This window comes from Pongo abelii, chromosome 10 (assembly GCF_028885655.2).
Source record: "Pongo abelii isolate AG06213 chromosome 10, NHGRI_mPonAbe1-v2.0_pri, whole genome shotgun sequence".
NCBI classification, from domain to species: Eukaryota; Metazoa; Chordata; class Mammalia; order Primates; family Hominidae; genus Pongo; species Pongo abelii.
Genome location: NC_071995.2, coordinates 79,530,452 through 79,551,929, shown reverse-complemented (window position 1 = coordinate 79,551,929; position 21,478 = coordinate 79,530,452). Strand labels below are relative to the sequence as shown.

At 32.6% G+C, this 21,478-nt stretch overlaps 1 protein-coding gene across 21 annotated transcripts in view; it reads left to right on the top strand.

Annotated features, from left to right (window-relative positions):
- Positions 1–21,478, top strand: part of PPFIA2 (PTPRF interacting protein alpha 2) — a 493,309-nt gene that overhangs the window by 369,210 nt on the left and 102,621 nt on the right. For all 21 annotated transcript variants that reach the window (XM_063711635.1, NM_001133874.1, XM_063711647.1 and 18 more), the window contains 6 exon segments: positions 4,114–4,260; positions 5,287–5,421; positions 10,849–10,932; positions 11,188–11,319; positions 12,882–12,944; positions 17,398–17,489. In XM_063711635.1, coding sequence (XP_063567705.1) covers positions 4,114–4,260; positions 5,287–5,421; positions 10,849–10,932; positions 11,188–11,319; positions 12,882–12,944; positions 17,398–17,489 — 653 coding nt within the window.

Here is a 21,478-nt window from a genome sequence, read left to right as displayed (position 1 = left end):
GATACTCCTATAGCATTGCTAGCATAGTATGATTTATAAATTGTACAGGTAATAAATGTTTGTTGTAATAATTGAGTAAAAATTAGGAAATAAGAAAAAACAACCATATAATGAAAAACGGAAAGATAATTTGCTTTGCATGTAAGGACATTCTAAGGTATCTAAAATTAACTATTACTTTGAATAGCAAACACTGCAATTAGTTTTGCACCAATCTAATTTATAAATGTGTTCCACTGATGGCTTCGGAATATACTTTTGTAATTTTTCTTTGTCAGAAAAGAAAGCTATCCAAAATTTACTTTCATTTTACATTTTGTCTTCAAACAAAACTCCTTAAATTGATTTTGACCTACGAAGAATACGTGAGTTGGATTAAAGCTAGACACAGCACTCAAATTAGAAAAACAGACAATCTCATACAAATGGATTATCTCTCCAGTTTTTAATCAAAAGGATTATTAATTGTGTATGGATAATGATATATCAAATACATAGCTGTGCCAGTAGCTAAAATTTTCAGTGGAGTATTTTAATTACTTTTTTTTGTGAATAAAACCATCTTGTATTTCCAACTTCCTATTAACAGTTCTTCAGAATTTCACTATGTGATTAAATGAATTAAATACATCTCAGTGTTGCCTTTTCTATTATCTGAAACATGTAGTTATATTTTTCACTTTAATAGATCTAAATTACCAGAGAGTTATATTTATTAAATATGAACAAAATCCAATTTATACATGAACTTCAGGTCAAGAGATCATTGAATCTTTATTTTTTCTCATTTTTTTGTAAGTAGCAAGTTTTAGGGACTAGAAAAAGCTTCCTCTTTTAGAATTTTTCAAATGACAGAGGGAAAAGCTATTTCTCTGACTTGTAAATCCAGTTTATTTTTGGCAACATAGCCTGCAGTTAAAAATTGAATCTTCCACATGAATCACTGAATCAAAAAATGCAGTACCAAAATTACAAAATGCAAAAATTCCTGCATGTAATCTATGTCATAGAGTGAGATCATCTAATTGTGTACATAATAGTAATTAATAATAAATAACAGCTATTATTTATTGAGGGTGTTTTCTACATGAGACACCATACAAAGCACTTCCTGATTCTTAACAACAATGCTATGTGCTACATGTTAGAATCTCAACCCACACAATGTATGAAGAAGGTGAAGCACAGAAAAGGTGACCAATATTGATCCCTTATAACAGAGTTAATAAGTGTCCCAAACTAGCATTTGGAGCAAGTATATACTACTTCAGTGCTCACGTTCTTGAGAAATGCGTGTTTGCCTTTTATTGATTTTATTGCTGTTAAAATTTAGTAAGAAGTTTATTTATACAGGTTAGCTTTAGACTTTTCTCTTCAGGCCACAAAATTTTCCCAGAGTTCTGTTTGCAAATGAAACTGACGGAATACAATATTAAGCACTCTGAAAAGATCCTCTAAGATAAAAACTCTACCATCATTGAGATAAAAAAATATGTAAAGTAGAAAAAGTCAAAAGTGAAAATAAAAATCTTTTTAAATAGTAGGCATTATTTGGGATACCTAAAATCTAGGGGTATGTATATAATATTTCTTAAAAATTAGTGGGGCTAATTTTTGCTGAATTCATAGATTAAATTTAAATTTTTATGTTTGCACTTTAATGTCAACATAATTAATCAAGTAGCTTTTGGCTGGGTCTTGATGGTCAGTAGGATTGAGCCAGACAAAAAAGACAGAGCACATTCCAGGTAGACATGATGTCACAGAGTGCATTAGTTTTGTAAAGCTGCCATAACAGATTGCCACAAACTGGATGGCTTAAAACAACCACAATTTAGTCACTCACTGTTTTAGTGGCTTTAAGTCTGAAATCAGTGTTTCAGCAGGGCCATATTCTCTCTGAAGGCTCTAGTGAGATTTCTTCTTCATCCCATCTAGCTTCTAATGGTTACTGGTAATCATTGGCATTCTTGGCTGGTAGCAGTACAACTCCTTATAACTCCATTCTCTGACTGACTTCCGCCTTCTTCCCCGTATATCTCTTTGTCCCCAAATCCCCTCCTTATAAAAACACTAGTCATTGGATTTAGGGCCTATCCTAATCCTGTGTGACCTCATCTTAACTTGATTATGTCAACAAAATCCTATTTGCACATAAGGTCACATTCACAGGTTCAGAGTGGACACGAATTTTGTGGGGATGTTATTAGCCCCAATACACTGAAGTAAGGAAGTATCAGGTCACAAAACCACTTTTTTTCTAGGCTTTGTAGCTCAGATTTTACCCTGAAGATGGAGGGGAAGAAATAAAAGTATTGAAACCAAAAAGCAATATGATCATTTAGAAATATCTCTCGGGCAGTAGCGTGGAGGAAAAGTAAGGCGAATAAAAGACAAAAAATACAAGAGAGAGAGCTAACTTGTGGGTGAGCAGGAGACTAGGGGCAACATGATGAGTTTCATGGTGGAGCTATTACTTTTTTTTTTTTTTTTTTCTTGAAATGGAGTCTTGCCCTGTGGCCTAGGCTGGAGTGCAGTGGTGCAGTCTCGGCTCACTGCAACCTCCACCTCCCAGGTTCAAGCAATTCTCAGGCCTCAGCCTCTCTGAGTAGCTGGGATTACAGGCATGCACCATGACGCCCAGCTAATTTTTTTTGTATTTTTAGTGGAGACGGGGTTTCACCATGTTAGGCAGGCAAGCTGGTCTTGAACTCCTGACTTCAAGAGATCTGCCCACCGTGGCCTCCCAAAATGCTGGGATTACAGGTGTGAGCCATCACCTCTGGCTGATCTATTACTTTTTAATTAATTTTAATTTTATGTATATACAAAAATTTTCAAAGTCAAATAATGGCACGTATAAATATGGTACGTATATAAACACACACAGCATCTCACTTCAAGTTTTTATCCCATTTCCCTGAAATTCTTAATTTCAACCCTTTTATCCACTACTTCTGGTATTTTCTCTCTTTATTTAAACAAAATTTATGTCTTGCTATTATATTAGATTAGGACATTGCCTATTTTATTCCTATTTTACTTTTTATTCAACCTATCCTTTCATTAGAGTTATCATCTGAAAAAAAAAAGGAAAGAAAATTGGAAGAAAGGCTGTCTGCTTATCTGATTATTATATGTGACAGGACTGGCTCTGGACCCTGTAAGAGAGTGACAAAGGCACTGATTAAGAATAGGTGATGAAATGATTCTGGATAATAAGATATGGAAACTATAGCCATTTCCTCAATTCCAGGACCCTTATACAAAGAAGCTTCCCACATTCTCAGGAAACCATTCCAGGCCAATGAGCCTCACTTCTGCACTTGATTTTCCCCCAACATCTTGTCAATAAAGTAGGTTATCTAACTACCAGTAAATTTCCATGTAAGCTGTGAGTAAGGTAAAATTATCTCCATAGTACTATCTATAAATTCGATTATTTAAAAATTACTGTTTAAAATATTATCAATGCCATGATTTTCTCCACTTGAACTTGATTTTTTCCTATATTTATGTGTTCATGGACTTCTTTAAACTCTTATGTAATTGAAACATATATAACTAGGTAAATGGCTAAGTTTCTAAATCAGTTGGTAAACTTGTAAATAAGATCCAAATGTACTATTTTTTTTTTTGGCCTGCCCTTTTAACCACAGAGTTCCTCTTTCTTAATGTAAAGGTAAGAATACGGATGGTATTTGTAATCTATTTGAAGATTGCTTTACAATTTAGAACTGTAGCCACCATTTTAACAATTTTATGATTTACAACTCTACTCATAATTATACTTAATTTTACTGCATAGTGAACTAATTTATCTGCCACTTGTCTTACAAGAATGCCAGTTCTACAGTAGACAGTTTCAAAAGCTACTCCATTGCATTCTTAGACAGCAGAAAGCTTTTGGTTAACTGAAGATACAAAAATAATTCTGACAGCTAAGTTGGGAGCATGCACCTGCAATCTCACATTCGTTCAATGAAAAGAAAGGAATGAGTATTTACTTCAAGAATGCAATAGTTTTTATGTTTCTTTTTTATTTAACTAACAAGACAATAATTAAACAATCTGAGAATCTGATTTGCTTTTTTAAAATTATTTTAATTGTAGGCCATGGCACAAAAGGAAGATATGGAAGAAAGAATTACAACCCTTGAAAAGCGTTACCTCAGTGCTCAGAGAGAATCTACCTCCATACATGACATGAATGATAAACTAGAAAATGAGTTAGCAAATAAAGAAGCTATCCTACGGCAGGTTCAGTATCTCTGTCTTGGTTTTTTTCTGGTCCATGTGTTCTCATCATTCTCACAAAACAAGGAGTAAATAAAATAGGGTACTTCTTGACAGATGTTTGAGTAATCATTCTCTAAAATTTGAAATTCTCTAGCAAAACAAATACGATTTTCAGTGTGAAATTTACTTTCTAGAAAGATAAATTATTTATCTTAATAATAATACAAATAATGACTCTGATTTACTTTTCATATAGGCATGAGCCAGAATCTGTGCTAAACAGTTTTCATGTATTACCTCACTCAATTCTAACCACCACCTATGAATTAGGTAGCATTACTATAGTAAAGACACTACAGTTCAGAGACAGTTAGACTTTCCCAAGATCATACATCTACTAAACACCAGAGCCGATAATGGAATACTAAGTTTATTGGGCTCTAGAGCAGAAACAGGAAAACTATAGCCGTGGGCCAAAGCTGGTTGGTTGCCTGCTCTTGTTAATAAAGTCTTATTGGAAGACAGCCATGCCCAATCATTTAATCATTGTCTATGACTGTTTTTGTGCTACAACACAGTTGAGTATTTGCGATTGAGGCCATATGATACACGAGGCCTAACATTTTTACTATCTGACCTGTTACAGAAAATGTTTGTCAATATCTCTAGAGCCTGGATCATCATGCTACATTACCTCTCCCACTCCAGTCTAAATACCATGCTTTTCAATATTTTGCTATGGTGATATATCTGATGTCTTAGTACTGAGCTATATTCCCTTTGTTAAAATGTATACTCATGAGTAATTTCTTTCCTTTTTGCTGCCAGTGGTAAGAGCTTTTGCATTGTTTTAATGTGCTGAAATTTATGAAGGAAACAGATAAGCAATATATGAAAACAAGACAACAATCGATACTTTGCACATTTAGGTGTGGTAGTGGCTGATTTAAATCTAGAATCATGGCTGAAGTACAAAGCCCCTGGCGACTGGTGTTTGCTATCCAAACTCTGACTCTTTAAGTGTCTCTGCTCCCATTCCCATTTCAGATGGAAGAGAAAAACAGACAGTTACAAGAACGTCTTGAGCTAGCTGAACAAAAGTTGCAGCAGACCATGAGAAAGGCTGAAACCTTGCCTGAAGTAGAGGCTGAACTGGCTCAGAGAATTGCAGCCCTAACCAAGGTACTGCACTAGAACAACTGGTCAACCTAGATATATTTGTAGAAAGGACTGGCAATCAAAATGAAATGTGTAAAGATTTTCTATAGGCTTTATGAAAATTAAGTTAATTTAATATTTATTATATCGATCTGTTATTAAGTCAATTTTTTTCTTGTCATACATATTTATGCCAGCAGGAATAATTGTTATACAAATGTGATGATCCCCCTGCCTATTTAAACATTAACAAAACAAGTAAAATTTCATGTCATTGTTATAGTTAATTTTCCATGGTAATATTTGTATAATAATCCTGGAGATAAACAAAAAAAGATAATGTTATATGAGACATAACAATTTAACAGGCTTCACATCAGTTGCTATTAGAAGTATAGAGAATATCATGACTTCTTGATTCCTCTCCAACTACAGTATAAAACTTGTTAGAAGTGGGAAGTTAGACTTATAAAAGTCTGAGGTCTAAAACAATTAAAAGTCAGAAAGCGGTTCTATAGTTGTAATTTCTTCTGAAAATTAAAATCAATAATACTCTGAAGAATGTTCAAAATTTTCTGTGTAATATGGCCGGTAGATTCTGCAACTATCTGAATATTTTAGAATTTTACAAGCATTATAATGTTAAAAAGGACTATTCTGACCTCTGACAGTCAAACGGAAATGGCATCATTTCAAAGTGTATATATATGTCACAAGTTATATAAAACTACATTTTGTCACTAAAAGCGTGTTTGACATTTAATATGAATTCAAAAATAATCACACAATTTATATTTTTACACAATCATTAATATTTGCTAAGTTTTCAAGGCCACTACAATAAGTGAGTATGATAGGTATCTGGACTTCAAGTTTAAAATTACACGATTAGGATTTACCCAAAATAATTGATGCAGCAATGAAGTAGACACACACATCTGATTTTCTAAAAAAGCAAATAATTAAAAACGAACAGTGGACTGATCTTCCTCTTGGCTAAAATAGGACAATTAACCAGATAATGAAAGGCAAACCTTTGACGGTGTAGAGCAGGATTAGAGAGCATTGAAATAGTTGCTGGTTTACAGAGTGTTGGAGTAACTAGTGGGATAAAACTGATTAAGATGGGATTATAATTTGGATCCTTCTGTAGTCACAAACCATGCCAGTAAACCACTCTGGCAATTTCAGAAATGTGTGATTTCTAAGATAAAGATAAATTTATCATTTAATTTGAAAAAAATATTTAAACATGTTGGTATTATTTCATTTTTTTCTTGCAAACACAGATCTTAAATGACTATAACTTAGACTAAGATATGCATAATTAGGCCTTTCCTCTAAAGTACATAAAGAACTTTCAAAAAGAGTTATCTTTTTCAATTGCACTGTTTTGGGGGATTAGATGAGTGACTGAATAAGAAAAATAACTTTTGTAAAATTGTAGCTTAAAATAATTATCAATATGATCTTGACTAAAACACAGGAAAATCTGCAATTTCCCCCAAGTAACACAATTTACAATTCAGAAAATCACTGCCCCACATTAACCTTTGATAGACTGAGAATAAAAACAATTTAAAATATAATATTTGACATCAAAAATACTATATTAAATATTCCCAAGAATTATTGATTTAGAATATATAAAAATAACTGGAATTAGGTGTGTTATATTTTTTCCTCTTATCTTGTCTAGTCTGTTAAATAGATATATGTATATATATCTTGGGCACAATATTACCTTGGGCACAAAAAATAGCTCCCCTCAGCTTTCTCCTCCCTTTACTGTCTCTGAACCTCTTTGATTTCATTTTTCAGACAATTGGAATTCTTCCAAAAAGTCTTCAAATGCTCTAATTCACTCTCCTTTTTATCACTTTCTTTTCTGACTGGTGCTATGTCAACAACATATTTCAAATATATGCTTTTTATATTATTACCATATTTTATTCATTATGAAAGCTCCTTAAGTACTGAGATTTTATCCTGAACACATTCCTTTTGCCTGTCACTTTTTTTTTTTTTTTTTTTTTTAACATTTGAGGATCACTCTTTCATTTCTTCTCCCAAGTTTTGTGGTTTCAACAGCCTTGTACTTTTTCTTGTACTCTATTCTCAAGACCTTTAGGGTCTATCTTTATATCTGTTTTTTTTTTTCTGTTTCAATTTGTTTCTGATATTTCCTTATTATGGATCACCACAGTCTTTTTCTGTTCATTAACCTTTTGACTACTCACTAAAGTAAAAATATTTGTCCTTAGCTTAAACATGGGTTCCTCCTCCTATATTTTGAATGATATTCTTAATAGCCCCTCAAACATTTTATTTCACCAATATACTTTTTCCTACTTTACTGTCATCTTTTTTTCTTCTTTTTTCTAGGTCTTTCTCTTTAAATTTAATTTCTTCTCCCTTTCTGAGTTTATTCATGTTCTCAAAACCATTTCTGCCTGTAGTTCATCCTAAAACTTTAGTATATTTTAAATTTTCCTATATCATATTAAGGAGTGAAACCAAGATAAACAGTTTTTCACCAAGGAGTATAAAAAATAGCAGACTGTTTCTATGTGATCTTTGTATTTACAATAATTGCTAAAACTGTAGTTTTCACATAGAATGCAAATTAGTAGTGTTGGTTGAAAATTGGTCCCAGTATATATTATTTAGATGGGATGTCTGAATGCATTCTTTGGTTGATAAACTATTTTTCACCTTCTAATATGTGTGTGTGTGTGTGTTTGTGTATGTGTGTGTTTGTGTGTGTGTGTGTGTATAGGCAAAGCTTATTTATGGCTTTTAGAAAGTCAGAATGATTGATTAATGGTTATGGATACAACTAAAACTTTTGCTTTGGCGAGTTTATACACAATTAACCAATAAAGATTACTTTGGGCTCCCAGTCTTATGATTTATTATATCTACTTTTTAATTAAAATGCATATTCCTTTAGCAAGGACATAATTCATCCCGAATGAGGTATTTTATTTATTTCTAGTACCAATAAAATGTATCAGCAATAATAGTAATTTAAACAGGACCAAATTCTTATTTTATCTCTGAAGGGAATTTTCACAATTTTGGTGTTTTGTGTGTTTTTTCTTTTTAAGTTTGATGTGTTTTTAATAAGTAAACAGAAACAACTAGAAGTTTTAAAGACCTCTAAAAACTTGTATTTCTGAAGACACAGTTTTGGCAGCTGAAATATTCATGTCTCAAGTGTCTTGAGTCAGTCATCTAATTAATTTAAACACTACTAACTGCATGTTAAAATGTAATTTTGAAGGATCACAGATACCTTTATAAATTTAGATTATATAATTTCAACAACATTTTGATCCACTTACTGTATTCTTAATAGAACTCTAAAATTTAAATAATATTATAAAAAAAATTCTGGCATTTGGGGACCATGGTAACTCTGTGTAGCTTCTAAATTGGAAATTTGAGGATGACTTGGAGGAAAGAAATTAGTTATCTGTTATGTCTTTATTATCTTCCACATATATAAAATAAGAATATCGGAAGGAAAACCTTACAAAATGTAAATGTTGAATTGTAGTTTGCATAAGCACACCAGAATTGAAATGTTAAATGTTTGCTTTCATAGATTAAATTTGAATTTATTGCATAAAATAGTATATATGCATCTGAATCAAATGAATAGGTTACTATTTCTTTTCAGTTACTGCATGACATATTTATATATAATTCTATATTGGCATAAAGTGAGTTTCACTGTTTTAGAATGAGCTTATAAAATGTGATAGAATATGCTCTGGAGTTAAATTTGTAGTCCTGACATGGAGTCCTTTAAATGTAATAATTACTTAACTTGCAATGATTAAGATGTTGATGTAACTTCATATGTAATTCTTGCATAACATACTAACAATTTTGCTATCAGCAATGTCACATGTGTTGAACACTCTGCACCTGTGGTAACGTGACGGTCACCTCCAAGACATGTATCTAACCTTGGCACTGGACAAACATGAGCTTACGAGGAAACTGTGCTGCCTATTCACTTTAGGCACTATTTTGTTTCCACAGCAACAAATCAATGCAGAAACAGTTTGGGATTGGCCCCTAGTGTCATTTAGGAGAGTCACAAACAAGATTTCTTGTTCTCACAGCATTGTTGTCAATTGATAATTTGAGGACTTTCAGTCATTTTCATTTAAAATTTCTAATTAAACCTATCTGAGAGTAAGCCATTAAATTCTAGACCAATATCTGAGAGTAGACCTTTAGACCAGTATCTGAGACCAAGTATCTGAGAGTAGGCCATTAGATTCTAGACCAATGACCATAGTGTGCATTCAGAGACCAGAAGTCATTTCATAAGTTTTCCTGTTGCTGAGGAAACTCAATCTTGCTTGAATTGGGGACTACTCACAATAACCCCCAGGCTTAGTTTTTTAATCTTTTTTCTACAGAGCAAGGTTTAGAATAAATTTTGTTCCAAATTAATTACACCTGAGTCATTGTCTAGCATATTCCTCAACATTGCGAAACTACTATTTCCGTTATTTTTAAGTAATATAGACAAACAAACCCAAATACAAACTTTTAACAATCTATCAGAGACATATTCTGGTGTTTGGTTTCTCATAATTCCAATTATTATATAACTCTTTCAGAGTTTATTTATTCATTCTGTAGTAGTCTTTCATTGCCAGCCATCACTAACCTTTCATATCTTAGGTTGATAGCTTTTTATTTTAGTATATTATTGTTTTTTATTTAAAACCATCAACTGCATCGTGTTCACCAAATATCAATGTAGTTCTTTCCACATAAAATTCTGTCTATTAAAGTATTAAATTTGCTGTCACACTTTTCTTTTAAGCATTCTGTGCTATGTTCTGTTTGGTGTCAGTGTCTTTAGTTCTGATTTTTCAATTTTGTCCCTCTCCTTTTCCTTGACTCGTTAGTCTGATCCAACCTCTTCTACCTCATCTGATGATTATCAATATGTTATGGAAGCTAAACTACAAGAAATGATCTCCATACGTAGGAAGGTAGTCCTACTGGACTTTACTTTCTATTGCTAAATAGAATCCATCTAAGTTTTTATTTTCATTTATAAAAATTATGTTACTTTTATTTATTGATAATCAACCATCTGTGCAGTTCAGTGCTTCAGGAGCTTAAGATTGGACAATGGCAGGTTTGTGTTCAAACCATGCACAGTCTGCATGTTACATTTGGCTGATTTCATTGCTCATAAATAACTCCAATGTTTTGCTGATGCTTGGATGTAACAGGCCTTTGTAGCTGACACATTTCAAGCAATGCTGTTCAGCTGCCTGTTTGAAGAAAGTTTGTTTTTTGAAAACTATGTTTGCAGTTGGTAGTAGCTTGCTTTACATTTTATTTCAATTTATTTAGAGGAAAAGCGTTAACCAAATCTTACATTTCAGGTGTATTCTTCATATTTCTTAATAGGCTGAAGAGAGACATGGAAATATTGAAGAACGTATGAGACATTTAGAGGGTCAACTTGAAGAGAAGAATCAAGAACTTCAAAGAGTATGTATATTAAGAACTATTACCCCCCAATCATTGGTTTATGAATTCATATTCTGTATATAAGAAGAAAGCCTTTAACTGAGTATGGGTTATATTTAAAACTTACAAATATGACCTGTTGACTTTGAAGAAAATGTTTCCACCACTTTAATCAAAACAGATGTAAAATTAAATTCAATTTAAAACTAGCAACACTATAAAAATAATCTCAAACAGTTTTTGAATGGATTTTTATGTCATTTTTTAAAATGTAAGGCTAGGCAAAGAGAGAAAATGAATGAGGAGCATAACAAGAGATTATCGGATACGGTTGATAGACTTCTGACTGAATCCAATGAACGCCTACAACTACACTTAAAGGAAAGAATGGCTGCTCTAGAAGAAAAGGTAAAATGATAGAAGGGTAAAATCACATGAATATTTTGCAATGCTCATGTTTGTTTTATATACAGCTGCAATCATTGTAATGGTCAGATGATCCATTTACTTAGTTTTTAAAAATGCCTGGTGTATTCTTAGAAAGGAATGCATATTTTTTTATTTAAAAAAGTGTAAGATCAAATTTGGGATGAATAAAAAATTTGCATGATGTATAAATCTTTTATATTCACATGTTCATATGAGGCAAATGTATTAAAATATGCTGTGCTTTTATGATGAAAATATTTTATTTATCCTCTGCCTGGTATGCAAAATAGAAAAGTGATGAGACACAAGTCAATACTTTTTTTGGGGGGAGGTGATTTGAAATATTCACGTGTCAAGTGACTGATATCTACACACCAGTCTAAAAGTCAAAATGTAAGTGAGTTTATATCATCAAAAGAACTAGTATCAATCCCAGTAGCGGGTTTAGAAACCCAGTATTTTCAGCTGCATTATTTCAGAAATAGTGCTTCTGTACAGTCTGCAATGTGATTTACAGTTATATATGTCTCATTGATAGTTGGCAGCTACCAGACCAGCAAGAGTTATGAGAGCTGGTTACCAATTCCAGAGCATAAATTAAGGTAGGGTATAAAACCCAGATGATCACATCATTTTAGAAATCTAGATTGAATACCAATCACTATTTTAGCTAGACATTTTCCATTAGTACATAAAATAAACCAAAATAGGAAAAATGTTTTGACAAAAAGTTAAAGTAGTTTGATTAATTTACCCATTAGAAAGTAATAAGACATGACTTCCTCTCATACAACTTCAAATACATGGCCACTATGCAATTACTACACTCTTAGTTTAATTTTATTCTATAACTTTGAAAAAGAATACATTATTTTAAATAATGCCTTATAGTGCTTGTGTGTTTTGTAGAAAAATAAATAATTTTTAACAACAAAAATAATTTTCTGGCAAGGTTTATTTTAAGTATCTGTGATGCCAACTGATTTCCACATGACTTTGTGACATGTAATATTAGGTTTCTGAATAGCTAGAGTTTGTTATTTCTCTAATAATTTAAGTATCATTATAAATTGTTAATTCCACATTGCAGTAGATGTCCAGAAAGTGAAATTTTTAAGAATATGATTTCACAATTTCTTCTTTCTTCAGACAATAGAAGTGAGTTCTTCTGAATTTTTTATAACACCTCTAAGATTTAGCTTGTTGCTCACTTTTTCTTATTTGAAGAATAACCAATAGTTTCTAATTTAAAATGTGGCCTGAGGAAAGGCAAACAGAAATAGCTTAAAATCCAATATTTATTTCATTTTTTCATTCAAGTGTTACAAAATAACATTTCCCGTTTAAATTATGTATTTTTTTAAATGTGAAGGTCTCACATTTGAAAATTTCATCAAAGCATGGTTTCCATGGAAACCAAGAAATACCTGTACTAAGGAAGGAATCTGAGAGGATTCTTGAGTGATAAGATATTAATCAATATATATTTAAGTATTTTCTGTTTAATTTATTAATTATTTCTGCTGTTTTCTTTTCTTTAGAATGTTTTAATTCAAGAATCAGAAACTTTCAGAAAGAATCTTGAAGAATCTTTACATGATAAGGTATAATGGAAACTTACGTTTTGGGCCCATTTTTCTATTTTTATTTTCTATTCCACTGATGAATGTTTTGTTGTAAAATAAATTTGAAAAAACAATTTTAGTATGCTATCTTTGTAAAACGATTTTAACTTTTTTTATACCTGCAGAAAAGTGTACATAGAGAGGAAGAGCTTGATGAATCTTTGTAACCCATATTCACCAAAAATTAGCACTTCAGAAACTCCCCCCAAATTAGTCTATACTCACACTCTTCCATTAAAGGATAATCACTATCTTGACTTATAACATTAAAAAATGGTTTTGTCTTGCTTTATGCCTTATATAAATAGAATTAAAATATATGCACTAATTTATGTCTAGTTTTAGATATTCTTTCAGCAGAAATACATTAAATACTATTATATATAAGAATTATGCTAAGTTATATATGTCCAAATATAATCCTAGTTCCAAAAGAGCTAAAAAAAACTAATTGAGGAGAGAGAACACAGCCCTTACAAACCAATGAGTATGCAGGGTAGCAGATGCCAAGTGCCAAATTAGTGAAGTAGGCAGTAAGAGCTACAGGTAGGAAAGACCATGATACATTGCTGCTGTGAAGAAGACTTCAGGAAGGAGGGACTTGACTGAAGATTTAAGGGAAAGTAGGACTCTGATGCCAGGCTTTCAATCATAGTGCATGTGGCATGATCACAGGTGCTTGGTGGGGTTAGGGGATGGGTAATGAGTGTGACATTTTAAATAATAGGCACAACTATTTGGCTGGAATCAATTATTCCTGTTGTAGGGTACATGGTAGAAGAGGAAACTAAGGGCAGACTGTGAAATTTTAATGGTAATTGCTAATAGTATTTTTCTTCTTCATTAGCCTTTAAAGTTATTGTTAGCAATTTTATCTTATTTTTTAAAAGAAGATAGGATTGCTAACTTAAGAAGTGATCTATAACTGTGTGTTGAGAAAAGACAGAAGAAATGGAGAGAGAGAAGGAAGGGAAAAAGAGAATGAAGGAAAGAAGGGAGCGGGGAAGAAGGAAGGGAGGGAAGGGAAGGGAAGGGAAGAGGGAGGGGGGAGGGAGGGAAGGGAAGGGAAGGGAAGAGGGAGGGAGGGAAGGAAGGAAGGAAGGAAGGAAGGAATGAAGGGAGGGATAGTATGGGATATAGAAGGTATTGGAAAAGATGAAGAATAGAGGAAAGAGAACAATTATACCTTTAACCCTACTGGATGCTGCATATTATGATGCAATTAAAAAGAGTTAATGGGTGCAGCACACCAGCATGTCACATGTATACATATGTAACTAACCTGCACATTGTGCACATGTACCCTAAAACTTAAAGTATAATAATAATAAAAAAAGAAAAATAATAACTAATTCTACAGTCAAGGTGTCCACAATCTCCTGAAAGATAGGTCTTTAGAACAATGTAATGTGGGACCTGGAAGATAGTATCTGATTCTTTCTGAGGTAATTCACAAAGACAACACAGAGATTACATTTTTAGTAGCCTCTTAAAGACATATGTGATCTTAATAAAGGTAGAGAATTCTAGGTAGAGGATGAATCCTCTGCAACAGCACAAAGAAAATCAAGATGATTGATCTGATGAATCATCAGAAGTTTACTGTGACTGGTATGTATTTAAAGAAGTAGTTTTTGAGCAGATTGTGAATTTTGGACATGATGCTGTTATGCATGTTATGTTATCCAAAGCTCTGTGTGCTCTTGGCAATATCCCCAGAACCCACTCCCCCACCACCTACCGAAGCCTTGTAACTCCAACAATCTGCCTAAGCAACCAAGAGTACTAATCGTGCCATGCTTTGCATCCTTGCTTATGTCAGTCTCCAGAGAGAGTAAATCCCAGATCACATCTCATTTCTGAACTATCATCCCATTTAGATGGGCACATTCACTAATCTGACCACATCTTCTATAATTCCTCAGATTTCCACTAAACTAACTGTACTCACAGTCCATTATCAGCAAAACCCTCTGTAGGCTCAAACTCTTTTCTCAGTGTTTCCCTTTCCATCTTTATCTCTAAAATTTGAAGTTTCTAGGTAGCTTTCCTTTCTTCTCTCTGATTCGCTCCTAGTGACTTCATCTGATCTCCTGGATTTAAACACCATCTGTAAATTGAGCACATCCAAATTTAGATTACCTACTGGGTCCTCTTCCCTGAGAGAGTTTATATATTCTAGTGCCAACTCAATATCTCCATTTGGACACCTAGGTACCTCAAATGTAACATGCCAATCTATTCTTACCCCACTCCCATACATCAAACACCACCACCATCTAACCTAACACACCAGCAGTCTTCTCAGTCAATCATAATTACAATTTCTTTGTTTCTTTCTGTTACTCAGGCTAAAAAACTTGGACTCAGTCTTGACCCCTATGTTTATTTCATATCCCACATCTAGTCCGATATCAAATCCTCTTAGTTCTACTCTCACAATATAGCCAAAATATAGCCATTCTTACCCTAACACCATTCTTGTCCAAGCCATTACTCTCTTGCCTCAAAATTTCCTCTCTTTTCTGCCTCCCAATTCAACTTGACAATCTATTTCACAGCCATTAGAATGATCATGCCACTTCTCTGCTAGAAAATCCAGGAAACATAGCAAGACCCACCTTTACAAAAATAAAAATTAAAAACAAATTAGCCAGGTGCAGTGGTGCACACCTGTAGTCCTCCTAACTACTTGGAAGGCTGAGGCAAGAGGATTACTTGAACCCAGGAGTTCAAGACTGCAATGAGCTGTGATCACACAACTGCACTCCAGTTTCAGTGGCAAAGTGAGACCCTGTCTTTAAATAAATAAATACATAAATAAAAGAATTTTAAAAAAATCTTTCAATTGTTGCCTACCTCATGCAGAGTAAAAGCCAGAGTTTGAAGTGGTTTACAACCTCTTTTAGGACTGCCGTTCCTGAGTTCTGCAATCATACTTTTAAAAAGTGTCCTCTACTTGTCAATTTAACCTCTGCAATCCAGCCACACTGGACTCCTTACCCTCCACTCCATTTCCACCAAGAGGCGTATGCACGTGCTGTTGCTTTTATCTGCCATGCCTTTTCCTAAGAGTCTCATTTTTTAATTTCTCCTTTATTTAGGTCATTGTCCAAGTATCACTTTATTGAAAAACCCTTCCATGACTCCCCTGTTTTCTCCTTTCTAACAACATTCTATATTCCTATATTCCTACTTGTTTATTATTCATTTTTTCTACTAAATTCTAAATTGCATGAGGGCAAGACATTTGTCAGCTCACTACTGTATCTCAGGTGCCTGACACACAAGAGGTATTCAGGGCACTTTTGTGAAAATAATGAACAAAGATATTTACAAATCAATAAGAAACTATTGAACATTTTAAAGCAACACATTAGTTTATTGTACATGTGTATTAAAATTATATGTCTAGCAGATAAATGTGTAGGAAAGAGACTGAAGCTGGTAAAAATCATTCAGGAAAAAGATAAAAAGGGCTTAGAGTAGGATGGTAGTGAGGTAGTGAGAATAAAAATAACAGAGAAGAGAAACGTTGCAAAGGCCACACTGACAAAAAAAAAATGTGATGAGAAAAGAAGTTTGAGTAAAGTAAAATATCAAGCACTGGCCACTGGGAAGGGGAAAAACAGTAACAGAAAAATCTAGAATGATACATTTAGACCTGTATAACAATATAAAAGTTATAATCATTAAAACCAAATTGAATGCTTAGATGAGCAGTTAATTAAAGCTCTAAGACAACCCCTATCTTCATAAATTTACAGACCAGAACCTATAATGCCAATATGAGAAAATTATCATTAAGTACAAATAATTGTGACAATATCAAGCTAATCGGTTATTAACTTTATTTTGTAAGGTGCACTCCAGCCTCAGTGACAGAGTGAGGCCCTGTCTTTAAATAAATAAATAAATAAATAAATAAATAAATAAATTTTTTTTAAAAAAAATCCTCCAATTGTTGCCTATCTCATGCAGAGTAAAAGCCAGAGAGTTTAGTTTCCTTTTTATTTCAATCCAATCATCTTTTTCCTTCACCCATATGTCCTTTAACCCTTGTAGAATAATGGAAATTCTTTATTTACTGCATAAATAAGACATTTTCTTTATTTTCAAAACTGCATATGATTTCTACTCAGCATTTTTAAGTGACGCCTACATAGCTGGTCATAATTGTAATATTCCCATGAATTTTCAAATATTCAGGATTAGTGAATGCCAGGGATTGTAGATAAATTTTTATTAATTTCTGCTACCCACATTTTTTATTACAAGGGGAAAATTCTGGCATGCTTTATTATTACGTGTAATAACCTTTAATACAAATGTATCCTCAGTTTTTCCTTTTTAAAAAAACCATTAAGACTCATTTATCATAATCGCTTGCTGATATTACTGGCATCTGAGTAACACTGTTTTGATTTTTTAGGAAAGATTAGCAGAAGAAATTGAAAAGCTGAGATCTGAACTTGACCAATTGAAAATGAGAACTGGCTCTTTAATTGAACCCACAATACCAAGGTAACATTAAACTAAAAGCTTATGTATAGTTCACTGAAAATCAACATGAATTCCCTTATAGTTTCATATGTCCTCAACTAAAATAAATCAGTACTTCCTATTGCTCACTAGTCATTACCATGTTTTGACTCTTCACTGATTTAGTTTTTACATTCAAAAATAACTTTTTAACTTAGAAATTATTTCTGTAGATAATCAATAAAAAATTAAAATATTATCTTTTGTGTTCTACATTTCATTATATATATAGAAATATATTAAAAGATTCTTAATTGAAGAAATTGAACTGTGTACAGGGAGATTGCATCTCATTCAAGAAGAGGCGTCAGCCCTTCTCTTTATATGTGTTCAATACAGAAATTGAATTCGACATAAAATTTTCTCTATGTGTTCAGTGTAGAAACATGCAGAAATATGTTCAATGCTTATTGTGACTAAACAAATATTATTGATTATGGTCACTTAGCAGCTATTTCGGTAAAGTAATTGCAAAAAAAAAAAAAGAGGAAAAGAGAAATCAATCAGATAAAAAAAAAAAGAAAAAAAAAACTTCAAATAAATTTAGCCATACTCATCTACTTTGATTCACTATCTCATCTTAAGAAAAATAAGCAATGGATGGCAGCTTACTTGATAGATCATAGATAGATAGATAGATAGATAGATAGATAGATAGATAGATAAACAGATAGATAGATAGATCTATATGTTAATAATTCACACATAATTTCCTTTTGTGTTTGAGATGTTCTATTTAAAGTTGTTAGAAACCCTAGAAGGACTCACTCATTTAGTCACGTATTTACTAGGCAACACAGAATAATAGCAGCCGTTTGAAACTTTCCACTACCATAGGCTTTTAGTAGAAGTTCATCTTTCTTGGTGTTATGTTCATCTTTAGAAAGTTAACTCCACCAGAGGACGGGTTTGTATTTGTTTTGATAACTACCATAATCTCAACACCTAAAAAACTACCTTGCATATAGTATGCTCTCAAGATATATTATAGAATGAATAAATGAATATCTGGTAAAGCATTTTTCAGATGCTCAAATAAAAATTCAAATTAAAAAAATCCTGAAGTGTCTTAAACTCTTTTCAATATAAATGTAAGGAAAAACAATATTTAATATTTTAAGTACTTCCATACTCAATTGAATATGAGAAAAAGTTCGGCAGGCATAAAAACACTCAAGGAACTTTTACATATGTAAGTCATTAATTGAGAAAATCATTCTTATTTTTCACATTTTTAATATTCTGATTTTTACATATGAACTGAAATTATTATTTTAATGTTATGTGTTCACATGGTTATGATGATTATAATGAGGATGGTGGAGAAGGAGAAGGAGAAGAACTGATAAAATATCAAGGGAGTCAATGCATAGAATAAGCATGATCAAATCAATAGATTAAATATATTTGATTAAGAATAAATGGTCATTTCCTTGTTTTTTTTAACCTTATGTCTCAAAATACAGAGTTTCAAAGTGTTGTCTAAAAGTCTGTCACTGCACTGAGTCATTATGGGCAGCCTAACAATGTGACATTTATCTACAATGAAGGATGATTTGGCGTATATAGAACAATTATTCTTTGATCAACAGATTGTAGTGGAAGGAACCCTAGACCAAGAATAAGACAATCCACATTCCTAGGACTCACAGATAATTACAAGCTGCTTCATTTTGGAAAACCTGTTTTCCTTAATAACCTTCTAAATAAATACATATTTGTACCTAAATATGCATAAATGATATTTTTCTGATTATCTCATAGGCTTGGTTTGCAGATAAAATAAGACAAGTAAGCAATAGGGATTATATGTATAGTAAATCATATCAAAAGTATAAAGTGTTATAGAAATAATTAAGGTAAGCTAGCTAAACAGATAGAACTTATAATAAGTTACAGGATAACTGAATATTTATTAAACAACAATTATTTATAGAACATTCATGCTTCTGAGGACAAGTAATTTCGTAAAAACAATAATGGAAATAGGAGGTGCGTGAGAACTCAATCTACTGAGTTTTGATCTAATAGGTGGGGAGGTGAGGAGAGATAAGCTAAGGTGAGTGAATAGCAGTGACTACCCTTCTCTCTCAATATCTCATCTAAGAAAGTAAAATGAGTTCCAGAATGACTAGAAAGGGCTTGATTTGGCTCAACTCTGAAAAAAGGTAGACTCTGGGTAATTGGAAAGGACAACAGAGAACACTCCAGGAAGCAGAGCGATGGGTAACAGGTTTTCTCTAAAAAAATTCTTACCTGGCTTATTTATGCAAGTTCTTTAATGAGATTACATGCAAGAGTCACAGGAGATTTAGGGGAAGCTACAGGGTTCATTCCTTAAAGGAACTGATGCCTGTGCCTTTCAAAATACTGAATAACTAGAATGATTTAAAAATTGAACTAGTATGATAATATTGCCTCTGTTTTCTCCTGTTAAAGAACTAGCTCAGAGAACTGGAAAAAAGAGGAGAGAGATGAGTTTGAGGATTGTTATAATAAAAAGAATACTAGGAGCTAGAAGAGTATATGGCAATAGCACTTTTAAACTGAGACCTTAAAACTGTTAACCACGTGTTGAGACTGTTTACAGGAGAACACAAACAAACAAACAAAAACAAAAGCATGTTCAAAGAAATGAAAAGAAAGTGTGAGTTACTGGAATTGAAAGACAGTCAGTAGAGCTGTATGAAAAGCTAGGCAGAGAGTACCTTAAAATGAAACTGGAAAGTGGCAAAGGCCCAAATTATAGAGGGCCTTTAAGGACTTTGAATAATTTTAAGCAGGAAATTGATATGATTAGATCTGTGTTATGCTTTTTTTTAAAAAAATAAATTATCTGGAGCTGTGAGATAAATCAACAAGAAAACAATGCTCCTAGGATGATGAGTTATAATGTTAGAAACTTCACTCTGATGCCTAAAGGGACATTAAGGTAAGCAGCCACAGGAAAAAGGAACCCAGACTGATCACAGCAAGATAGTTTAAGCCTGTCTTATAATCATTTCATTTATTTATCATCTTGCCAGATATTTATGAAGTGCTTATTATATGCTAGGAACGCCTTCCTGGACATAGGAAGGTGACTAAAATCTGATCTTTGTTCTTCATGAAACTTAGAGCCTCTGCCCAAGAGATAAAGACAGAGAGTTGTGTCCTTTATGAATATGGCCTAGTTGGTTATTTTTATTTTTATGTAACTTATCCATGATAAAACCTGTTTACTTGATTAAGTCTCAAATATATTGCTACAAAAACAATAGCTGTCACCTATTTGATGGATAATTTTTTAGTTCATTTGTTCTAATGCCCCATTTGGCAAAACAAGAACGTTCTTAAGTTAGTGTCTTCTGCTGTTGCAAACACCCAGACCTCACCTCCCCTTTTTAATGTTACCAAATATTTGGAAGTGCTTGTCGTTGTTCACAAGAATAACTGAAAAAGAGAGTATAGTCAATCAGCAGGAGCCTCAAATTCAATAGAACTAACAGCTTTAAATATATTTCCTACTGATGATAGATCTGTTATTTCATTTTATAGGACAGCGTTATGTCACTGTTATTATCATCATTATTGTAACAATAAAATGAATTTGCTATAAATCCACATGTAAGTAATATGCCTGGAGAAGCCTTTTCTGCACTTTGATTATAGGGTAATTTATTACCATGTTTATTGAAAACTAGTGTAATGATACTTTCCAACTAAAATTTTCCGACTCTTTCATCTTTAAGCAGATTTAAGAATCAAATGTGCTTATGAAAAGATTTTTCTTCATCCTTTTGAAACAATGTCTTATTAAAAACTTTAAAAAATCCTTTTGGTAGTATATCCTATTTTCTTTTATAAAAATAAGACCATAAGCCTTGGGTCCATCTAAATTTAAGCATTTTGTTGATTCTCTAAATTGAACAATAGAATGTGAAAAATAGAGAATGTGAATAAATTTCTCCAAAAATTTTAAGATTGGAAAA